This window comes from Eubalaena glacialis, chromosome 4, assembly GCF_028564815.1.
Source record: "Eubalaena glacialis isolate mEubGla1 chromosome 4, mEubGla1.1.hap2.+ XY, whole genome shotgun sequence".
NCBI lineage: Eukaryota > Metazoa > Chordata > Mammalia > Artiodactyla > Balaenidae > Eubalaena > Eubalaena glacialis.
In genome coordinates, this window is record NC_083719.1 from 186,489,451 (window position 1) to 186,500,705 (window position 11,255).

At 57.2% G+C, this 11,255-nt stretch overlaps 1 protein-coding gene across 1 annotated transcript; it reads left to right on the plus strand.

The window, feature by feature from the left end:
• Positions 1-1,917: 1,917 nt before the first annotated feature.
• Positions 1,918-9,237, plus strand: POLR2E (RNA polymerase II, I and III subunit E). Its single transcript, XM_061190933.1, has 7 exons — positions 1,918-2,026; positions 3,561-3,735; positions 7,156-7,271; positions 7,705-7,785; positions 8,226-8,284; positions 8,390-8,468; positions 8,595-9,237. The coding sequence occupies exons 1-7, from the start codon at positions 1,970-1,972 to the stop codon at positions 8,658-8,660; spliced, it is 633 nt and encodes a 210-aa protein (XP_061046916.1). The 5' UTR covers positions 1,918-1,969; the 3' UTR covers positions 8,661-9,237.
• Positions 9,238-11,255: the final 2,018 nt, after the last annotated feature.

An 11,255-nucleotide genomic window follows, 5' to 3' on the forward strand; every position in this document is an offset into this window, starting at 1 on the left:
GGGGGGGACATCGAGGCACAGAGAGGTTCAGTAACGTGCCCGGGTCACACAGTCAGGACTGGAGCCCAGGTGGCCACACCCCTCTACCTTCCGCTCTTCCCTCCCCTCCTCCCGGCCTCTGAACAAGGTAGGCAAGCCTTGTGCCTGGCATCCTATCTGCTCAGTGATCTCATCCAGGCTCCCAGCTCCTGTCTCCACTGTACACCCACAACACCCACGTCTGGCTCCACTCCAAGCTCATCCTGAGTTCCAGACTTGTATCCCACTGCCCCCTGGATGTCTCCCCTTAGGGTCCCCTGGGAGCCCCAAGCTCACCACGTCCAAGACCCCCTCCCGAGCCGCCCCACACCTTCCCACTGCAGTCGCTCTCCCTCCTCTGCCCGCCTCTGCGTCTCTCATCTCCACGTCCCGTCCACCTGCAGATCCTGTGGGCACTGCCCTCCGGACACCCTGGACCTGCCCGCTGCTCGCCCCTCCCTTGGAGCCATACCTATCTCTGGCCAGGACGGTCTTCCCCAGCCCCCTCCCTGGTCTCCCTGCTTCTGCCCCATGGAGATGCTGAAAATGGCTGCAAACCTGAACTTTTCAACCCAACCAGCAAGGCCTCCCAGGATCTGCCCCACCTGACCCTCTGACCTCTTCTCCCACCCCTCCCCCACCACCGGCCTCCTTGCTGCCAACACAACCAGGCATGGTCCAGCCTCAGGGCCTTTGCACACACTGCACCCCTGCCTGATACACTTTCCTCCAGACATCCCCACGGCTCCTACCCTCTCACCCTTTGGGTTTTTGCTGGAAACTTCCTTGACCACATTTTTTTTTCTTTTTTTTTTTCTGGCCGAGCGGCTTGTGGGATCTTAGTTTTCCCCACCAGGGATTAAACCTGGGCCCTCGGCACTGAAAGCACGGAGTCCTAACTACTGGACCGCCAGGGAATTCCCTTCCCTGACCCCATTTGGGACTGCAAACCTCCCGTCTCCCTCAGCCTGCTCTATTTCTTCTTCCACAGCATTGTCACCGTCTAACATACTTTCTCATTTACTTATTATGTTCACTGCTTCTGTGCTGTCTCTCCCTGGCATGTAAGGGCGCTTGGCCTGTTTTGTTCACTGTCCCTGTGGTTGCTCATTAAACATTGAATCATTGAATGAATGCATTACTGAATGAGAAGTTACCAATGCAGGGGCACTGGGCTCGGCAGGGGTGGACAAACCTCCTGTACGAACTCGGGGGCAGGGGCAGATGCGGACTGTAAAAACATGCACAGTCTTGGGGGCTGTGGGGTATCCAGGCAGGGGCTGGGCTGGGGCTCATGGGACAGCAGAAGGGGAAGACAGAGGTGGGAGCATTTCATGAGCACCAGGAACTATTCCAAGCTCCTCCCAAGTACGACCATCTCCTTAGATCCCCAGCTAACCCTCTAAAATGGGGACACTTTATTTCCATTGTACAGAGGGGAAACTGAGGCTCGGGGGCATTAAGTTGCATGTAGGCCTGAGCCAACTGAGAAAACCCCCTACAATTGGATGCACAAACACTCATGGAGCGCCTCTTAGGCCGCCCGACGGTCCTAGGGAGCTGAGCAGACCCCTAACCCCGTCAAGGCCTCAGTTTCCCCGCCCACACCTCGCCTCTGTTCTCTGGATTCTAAACGGCCCTTCCAGGCGGGCATTGAGCGGAAACTACAACTCCCGATGGGCCTTGCGGTCAAAGCCTCGCGAGAACTTCCGAGGCGCGGGTGGCGGTGCTGGTCGCACGCTTCTCGCGCAGCCAATCATCGCTTTAGTAAGGCTCGGGCTGCCCTTGGCGCTGCCGCTCCCGAAGGTCGCTGCATTCAGGCATTCGCCGGCGACAGCCCTGCAAGGGGAGGGCGACGTGAGGGGGGGGGGGCCTGACCGGGGCTCGGCGCAGGCGCAGTGGGCGCCGGTCCTGCCGGGCGCAGGCGCAGTGAGTGCAAGCGGCGGCAGCCATGGACGACGAGGAGGAGACGTACCGGCTGTGGAAGATCCGCAAGACCATCATGCAGGTGAGCAGCGCGCTTGGCGAACACGGTGAGAGCGAACCTCGCTCCCCCAGGCGAGCCGGGCACGCAGCAGCCGGGGCGCGGACGGCGGGTGCGAGGCCTGGAGGTAGGAATGAGCCTCCCCACCCCCGGCCGCGCGGCTGGAGCGGAGGGGTCGGGCTCAGGCGGGGCCCCCGGGGCGGGGGTTTGCGGGGGACGGAGTCGCGAGTCCAAGAGCCCCCCGGGAGGGGGTCAGGGTCTCGCTCGAGCTGGAGAGAGGGAGGACGGCAGACGCTAGGCCGGCGCGTGTTTGTGTCTATGGAAGGTTCTGATGTTACTCACCGGGGTTCTTGAATTTCTTAATCAGTAGAAATTGATAGTCGACCAGACGAGAAATTCAGGCAAGGCTTTATTGGAGTTTGTGCTGCAGCATGAAGTAGCGAAAACAAGCAACAGGTGCCCTTGCTCCAAGGAGGGCGAGCTGGTCCCTTAAATGGGGTGAGGGTGGGGGCGGGTCCAGGGGTCAGGCCGGAGGGGTGGCTTGGAGGGGTCTGCCCACCCCCTTGGTGGTGCTGTGTGCAGGGATCATGCCCAATACCCTGCTTTTGCTCCTGGCTCCTCAGAAGTGGCAGTTGGGTTCTTGGCCTTTTTGTATCTTGGTCCTTGGTTCCCCAACTGCGCATGTGCGTAGTTATTTCTAGTTCCTTACCTATAGTTTCTGGGTTTTCTGTTGCTGGAGGAGACATTTGCCCAGGTGCAAGGGCTTCAGCAAAAGGTCCCAGGTCCCAGACTGTCTTATCGGCACCACCTCAAGTGCATAACGCAGAATCCCGGGGTCGTGGGGGTGGAAGGAACCCTGGTGGGCTGGACGACCGCTGTCTGGTGGCTACTTAGATGTCTCAGCCACCAACTTTGAATTACTCGGTCCGGGTCCGAGTCATACCAGTGTTCTCTGTGTGCCTCGTTCTTTAAGCCACCCCGTGGGAGGGGACCAGTGTGATGCCACGGAGGCTTGCGGCCTTGATCAAGAGCACCCACCCTCCCAGGAATCCTGCTGGGCTAAGGCCGGGTGGTGGCCCCCAGCCTCTTTGCCGCTTTGCAGAGCTGCCCAAAGACAGGGCCGGAGCAACTGTGCTTCTGGCTGACAGTATCGGGGGCCCCTGGGAAAGGAGACCCAGGGCTCTGGAGGGAGACTTGGCCGAGGAAAGGGGGTGCGGGCAGGGCTGGGCTGGGTAGCGATTCCAGCCTTCCTTTCTCTCTCTGGGTCCTCATCTAGTCCACACACTCAAAGAGCCCCAGTTTCTGAGGCGGGACCTAGAACTGCTGACCCTCAGGCCTTTGCCTGGTTTTCCAACCAGCGTCTGCCCAGCCAGCCCAGCAGCACCCTCCCAGCCAGCTGTCCCTGTCTGCCCCAGACCCTGGGGCCTGACTCTGCATTCAACAGCCCTCCTCACGTCCCAGCTCTGTCCCGGTCTCCTCCGCAGTGGCCTCGCCTACCCCGAGCTCTTGCTGCCGTACCCCCTCCGCCCTGGGGTCACCTGGTCCTTTCTCTTCGCAGCTGTGCCACGATCGTGGCTACCTAGTGACCCAGGATGAGCTGGACCAGACGCTGGAGGAGTTCAAGGCCCAGTTTGGGGACAAGCCCAGTGAAGGGCGGCCTCGGCGCACAGACCTCACGGTGCTGGTGGCCCACAACGATGACCCCACTGACCAGATGTTCGTCTTCTTCCCAGGTGAGGGGCAGCTCAGGGCCAGCTCGTAGCAGCCACCTGCCTTGTGACCCAGAGTCTGCCTGCTCTCATCCTTCTGCCCCCTCGCCCTCCTTGCTGTGGGGACTCCTTTTCCAGCTTCCTCTTCTCGGTCACCTTCCCCATTCTCTCTTCCTCAACCCTTTTCTCCGATCAAGGTTATCACAGGCCTCCCAGCTGGGCCCCTGGGTCCTCCCTGCCCCCACCCGTCAGCCCAGCTTCTGCTCCCAGCGCTTGCCCTTCCTGCGCTGCTGCAGGACTCCTGCCCTTTCTTGTCCCTGCCAGTTCCCCCCTCGCCTGCCTGGTCAGTGTCCATCCACCGTCCCTGGTGACTGAGCTCAAGTGCCTCCTCTTTGGGAACCCCCTCTGAGCCCCGGGTTGAGTGAAGACAACCCCCCCACCACCAAGGGTGTCCCAGGACCCCTGTGTTCCTCTGTCTTTGCACGTCCTACACTGAGGCAGCCTGGCTCTAAAGCCCCAAAGGTTAGGGGGCCATGTTGGGTCATGAGCACCTTGGGGGCCCACCCCAGTGCCTTGAATCAAAGGGGTGGGCAGAAAATGCTTGTTCAACAGACCCAGGTGGCACTTTTTTTAAAAATGTATTTTATTGAAGTACAGTTGATTTACAACGTTGTGTTAATTTCTGCTATACAGTAAAGTGACTTGGTTATAAATATATATACATACATATATATATGTTCTTTTTCATATTCTTTTGTACTATGGTTTAATTCCAGGATACTGAATATAGTTCCCTGTGCTATATAGTAGGACCTTGTTTATCCATCTTACATATAATAGTTTGTATCTGTGAACCCCAAACTCCCAATCCATCCCTCCCCCACCCCCCATCCCCTTGGCATCCACACATCTGTTCTCTATGTCTGGGAGTCTTTCTGTTTTGTAAATAAGCTCATTTGTATCATTTTTTTAGAGTCCACATATAAGTGATATATGATATTTGTCTTTTTCTGACTTACTTGGCGTAGTTTGGTAATCTCTAGGTCCATCCATGTTGCTGCAAGTGGCATTATTTCATTCTTTTTTATGGCTGAGTAGTATTCCATTGTATATATGTACCACATCTTCTTTATCCATTCCTCTGGACATTTAGGTTGTTTGCATGTCTCGGCAATGGTGAATGGTGCTGCTATGACACTGAGGTGCATGTATCTTTTTGAATTATAGTTTTGTCTGGATATATGCCCAGGAGTGGGCTTGCTGGGTCATATGGCAACTCTGTTTTTAGTTGTTTTTGTTTGTTTGTTTTTAAGATTTATTTGTTTGTTTATTTATTTATTTATGGCTGCGTCGGGTCGTAGTTGCAGCATGTGGGATCTTCATTGAGGCATGCGGGATCTTCCGTTGCAGCGCACGGGCTCTTCAGCGCGGCGCGCAGGCTTCTCTCTAGTTGTGGCATGCAGGTTTTCTCTTCTCTAGTTGTGACATGCAGGCTCCAGGGTGCGTGGGCTCTGTAGTTGTGGCATGCAGGCTACAGAGCGCGTGGGCTCTGTGGTTTGCGGCACGCAGGCTCTCTAGCTAAGGTGCGTGAGCCCTCTATTGTGGTGCGCGGGCTTAGTTGCCCCGCAGCATGTGGGGTCTTGGTCCCCTGACCTGGGATCGAACCCACGTCTTCTGCATTGAAAGGTAGATTCTTAACCACTGGACCACCAGGGAAGTCTCCTCATGTCTTGCATTTAAACCTTTGAGCCATTTTGAGTTTATTTTTGTATATGATGTGAGGGAGTGTCTAACTTCATGGATTTACATGTGGCTGTCCAGCTTTCCCAACACCACTTGCTGAAGAGATTGTCTTTTCCCCATTGTATATTCTTGCCTCCTTTGTCGAAGATTAATTGACCATAGCTGTGTGGGTTTTATTTCTGGGTTCTCTATTCTGTTCCATTGATCCATGTCTGTTTATGTGTCAATACCATGCTGTTTTGAAAACTGTAGCTTTGTAGTATTATTGTAAGTCTGGGTGAGTTATGCCCCCTGCTTTTTTCTTTTTCTGAGGATTGCTTTGGCAATTCTGGGTCTTCTATGGTTCCATGTAAATTTTAAGAGTATTTGTTCTAGTTCTGTGAAAAATGTCATGGGTAATTTGTGCCGGGTCTTAGCTGCGGATCCATGAATTGCTTTTTTATGTTGAGATATATTCTCTCTATACCCACTTTCATAAGAATTTTTATCATGAACGGATGCTGAATTTTATCAAATGCTTTTTCTGCATCTGTTGAGACAGTCGTGTGGTTTTTGTCTTTCCTTTCGTTGATGTGGTGTATCACATTGATTTGCATATGTTGAACCATCCTTGTGACCCTGGGATGAATCTAGGTGGCACTTTTAAGAAGCGTGTACCCTGTGTGTGAAGCGTATTTATTGTAGACTTTGGTGCCTAAGCACGTGCCTCCCATGGTGCCATCTCGGGGGTGGGGCCACCTCACTTCCTGGTCTTTACTGACAGTGGGGGTGTCCTGCTCTCTCAGATGGGCCGTGGCACAGGGTTGAGGTCCCTGCCTGTGTTAGTTTGCACGGCTGCTGTAACAAAACCCCACAGACCAGGGGCATAAACAGACAGTGCTTCTCTCCCAGTGTTGGGGGCCTCTCGCTGGTGTGTAGACCTCCGTCTTCTCCCTGTGTCCTCACATGCTCGTCCCTTCCTGTGTATCTGTGTCCTGATCTCTTAAGGACCCCAGCCTCACGACCTTGTGTTACCGTAATTACTTTTTTAAAGACCCCATTTCCAAACACAGTCTCATTCTGAGGTTCCTGGGGGTCAGGATTCCAACAGAGGGACTTCGGGGACAGGGCACTGCCGGTCGGTGGAGTGGGGTGTGAGGAGAACGGCGAGAGGCAGCGGACGTGCTGCACACGGACTCCGGGGCTGCCCCAGCCGCCGACCTGCTGGGCTCCTAGGGTCCAGCCGTTCTCTCGTGACAGGCCCCAGGCCCTGTGCGCTGCCGAGACCGTGAGGACCCCCAGTGCTGGCAGCGAGGAGCTGGGTGGGCTGTCTCCGTGCTGGGACCGTGCTCCCCGGGTCGTCTCGCCTCCACTCACCTCCGAACACCCCAGCCCTGGTCTCTTGGGCCCCCGGACTAAACAAACTGCTTAGTCTGGGACTTCCCGAACCTCAGAACCGCTGAGGCACTGAGCAGACCCAGACTCCCAGACCCCACTTCCAGAAAGAGGTCCCTTAGGTCCAGGGCCCAGGGCACCTTTCAGCTCCCACGTGACATGCAGCCAGCCAGCGCCCCGTTCTGGGACCGGCAGCCCGGTTCTCACTCTGCAAACGGGAGGCCGAGGCCTCAGCGGGGGAGCGGCACCGCAGCACCTTGGCAGGGGTGGGCTAGAACCCGGGAGGGGGGGGGACCCAGCGTCCACCAGCCTGTGCTCGGTCTGCAGAGGAGCCCAAGGTGGGCATCAAGACCATCAAGGTGTACTGCCAGCGGATGCAGGAGGAGAACATCACGCGGGCCCTCATCGTGGTACAGCAGGGCATGACGCCCTCCGCCAAGCAGGTGGGTGCCCGCCGCCTCTGGTCCCCGGCTGTGGGTTGGACTGGCCTGAGTGGAGGCTGGTGGTTGGGATGGGCAGCTGGCGAGCACCTTTGTCCCCGTGCGGACAAGGGGACACAGGATGTGGGGTCCAGGGAGGGGCTGCCGCACCAGCTCCCGGCAACCCTGGGAACATTTTGACAGACGGGCCCTCACGCTTCTTGCAATGAGACTGAGGCCTCGGTAATGTGCTGAATGCCTGGGAGGGGCGGGGTGGGCTTCTCCCCAAGTGGAAACCCTACCCACTGGGGTGGGTTTTCCTGATGTGTCACGCGGGACCCACACAGCTTCCCGGGTGCCAGCTGCCTGCGAGGAAGGGCGGGGTGGGTGGGCCCGGGGCCAGCGCAGGGGGCGGGTGGCCGCCTCGGCTGTGCCTGAGGGTCGGCGTCTCTTCCAGTCCCTGGTCGACATGGCCCCCAAGTACATCCTGGAGCAGTTTCTGCAGCAGGAGCTGCTCATCAACATCACGGAGCATGAGGTAGGGGTGGGGGACGAGACTGGAGACCCACCTCCTGCCCCCCAGGCCCCTCACCTGTTCAGGGTCGGCGGACATCCGGGTCTTGGGGAGGCGAGTCCGGGAGCCCCTTCATGGTGGAGAGAAGGTGGGGCGGGGTCTCAGTGTGTGAACCCTGGGCCAGGAGCAGCTGGGGCCTTGCTAGGAGGGCAGGTTCCCAGGCCCACCCAGCCTGCAGAGTCAGGAGCTTGGGGTGGGTGGAATCTGCATGTCCCCAGGAGCCTCGGGGCTCCGGGATTGTGCCCTGCGTCCCATCTGCACGGCTAGGGGTGTAGGCTCCAGGGCCCCCGTCCCAGTGTGGAGTCAGGACTTGCGCAGACGCCTGGGGCCCACGCCGCACCCCTCCTCTGGAGGGCCTGTGGGGTCTGTCGCAGCCCTGTGGAGACCAGGTTCTCTTCTCGCAGCTGGTCCCAGAGCACGTTGTCATGACCAAGGAGGAGGTGACGGAGTTGCTGGCCCGGTAGTATCCTTTCTGGCCCCCGGCCGGGCCCGGCTCCTCTCCCCTACACCTCTCCCCACAACGCCCCCAGTCAGTCCAGCGAGGCCTTTTCCCTGACCTGCTTCTCAGTAAACTCCGAGAGAACCAGCTGCCCAGGATCCAGGCGGGAGACCCCGTGGCACGTTACTTTGGGATAAAGCGAGGGCAGGTGAGAAGCCCCTCCCAGGGAGGAGCTGGGCCCACCTCCAGCCCCCTTCAGAGCCCAGGCTTCTGAGCAGGGCAGGAGGGACCCCGGGTCCCGGGAGCCAGCCCACCTGCTTTCCTGCCTCTGCAGGTGGTGAAGATCATCCGGCCCAGCGAGACCGCAGGCAGGTACATCACCTACCGGCTGGTACAGTAGCGGCCCGACAGACAGATGAGGCGAGAGGGCGCCGAGGGCCGGGTGTGGGCAGCCGTCCCAGCCCTGTGAGCGAGCCCCGCCTGTTACGTGCTCTGGAGGGAGCTCACATCCAGCCTGCGCACCCAGCTCATGCGACAGACGGGTCACACTGCTGGCCGCCCCCTCTCTCTCGGCAAGTCCCCCGGGGGACGGAAAGATGGTCTGTGACAACCCACCAGTCCGGGAGCGTGGTGGCCGGCTGCCCGGGGGAGTCCGTTCCTCCTGGGAACCTTGCCTCTGCTCCCCTGGGCCCCAGGGTGGCCCGCCTTGGGCCTGCCTTTCCTGGCCTGAGGGTCCCCGTGGCCTCTCCTGGGCTCCTGGACGCTGAGCCCCACCCTGGATCCCACCTGACGGTGCCTCGGGAGGGGACAGGATACCTCAGGGTGGCCCCCAGCTCCTCCCGGCCTTCCGTCGCCGTGTCCCCCCCACAGTGGCCCTGATGCTGCCTGTCTGCGAGCTCCGAGGGCAGCGGGGAGTGAGACCGATTGCTACGGAATGCTGGGTATCTTAAAGAATTAAAAATATCTTGAGTAAATAAGTTCACTTGTCTGAAAGACCAAGGTGGAATGTTTACCCGGTTTGCTGTGAGCAGCCTTGCTCGGGCTTCTGGCCCCTCAACGGGGTCTCGGCCCACTTCCCCCTGGTGGAGCTGTGAGGGAGGGGCTCCAGTGCCACCTTCAGCTTTGCTTTTTGGTGCTTTTCTTGCATAGAAGTTTGGGATCAAACTACCCCCTTTTCCCTCTACTAATTTCAGAGGCCTCCTACCCAGGCTAAGCGCAGTTCTCTGTGTTTTTGTTTAATAGCTTCGTTGAGGTAGGATTTACATACCGTACAGTTCACCCATTTAAAGTGTATGGTTCCATGATTCTTAGTACATGCACAATCGGGCACCCATCACCACAGTCTATTTTGGAACATTCCACCCTCCTAAAAAGAAAGCCTGTCCCTGTCAGCAGTCACCCCCACCCCCTCCCCAGCCCCTGACAACCACGAATCTGTCTCTGTGGATTTGCCTGTTCTGGACGTTTCCCATCAGTGGAATCACACATCGTGTCCTTCTGTGTCTGGCTTCTCTTAATGGAGCATCGTGTTCTCACGGTTCGTCCACGTTGTAGGAGTGTCAGGGCTTCACCCCTTTACATGGCTGAGTGATGCTCCTGTGTGTGGAGGGACACGTGTTCATTCTTCAGTTGATGGACACGGACTGTTTCCATTTGTTGGCGACTGTGCGGCATGTTGCTGTGGGCGTCCAGGTACGAGGTGGTGTGGTTGTGTTTATTTCTCTGGCTGTGGGTGTGCCTCGGAGTAGAATTGCTGGGTCCTGCAGAAGCTCTTGTTTCCTTTGGAGAGACAGGCTGTCTCTGCCGCGGCTGCCCGGGTGCCTATTCGCGTCTCCCCCTTCTCACCAACGCTGGTTCTTGCGGCCCGGGGGTGAGTCGCTGTGGTTCAGATTCACTTGCCTGGTGCTGAGGGTGGTGAGCACCTTTCCCCGGCTCGCCGGCCGCCTGCAGGTCATCTCGGAGACGTGTCTGTGCACAGGTCCTTTGCCCCTTGTTTAACTGGGTTATTTGTCTCTGCTGAGTTTTAGGGGTTCTTTATATATTCTAGGCTCAGGTCCCTTATTAGGTATACGCTTTACAAAAATGTTTTCCCACTTTTTGTATTTCTTAGCTTGCCCCTTGTAGCCTTTATACATAGGACTCGAATCCTGGGATTTACTTCTGGGCATCGTATGACTTGGGGCTGTCACTGTCCCCCAGACAGCGGTCTTGACACTGTTCAGTGAAGAACCAGAGGTGCTCTCCTCACTGCCTTGAGTTGCCACTCTCGTAGTGAACACACAGATCCACGTGGGTCTGTGTTGAGATCCTCTTCTTTTCCATTGATGAATTTAGGTTTTAAAATCTTCGTTTTATAGTACATCTGACAGGAGAACAGGTCTCCCCTTTCCCCCAGATAGACATACATCATTTTCCAAAACCATCTTGGCCAAAAGGAGCCAGACACGGACGGATGAATCCTGTCCGATTCCACTCACAGGGGTCCCTAGAGGAATCAAGTCCACAGAGACAGGAAGCAGATGGTGGGGGAGGGGCTGGGGAGTCAGGGTTTCACGGGGACAGAGTCTCCCTTTGGGAAGATGAGAAAGTTCTGGAGATGATGGTGGAGATGGTTGCACGACAACGTGAAGGTGCTTAGTGCCTGTGAACTGTGCGGTTTAAAGTGGCAAAAATGGTAAATATGTATAATTTACAGTTTAAAAAAATTGTCTTGGCTGTTCTTGAGTATTGATTCTTCCAAATGAATTCTAGAATCAACTCACTGATTCCCTGAAAATTCTTTCTGCTCCTGGTTAGGGTGCTTGGTCTCCCGGCTGGGCACAGACCTGTCCCCGGGTGCGGGGTCTCAGGTGCGAGGTGCAGACGCCCCTTATGCCCTCCATCCAGCGGCACCAGCTCCCCTTTGGGGTCCCCTGCTTGTTGCTGGGGCACCGGTTCCGCCTGCCTGCGCCACCACGCACAGCCTGTTCTGAGGCCCTGAGATTGGTCCTGACGC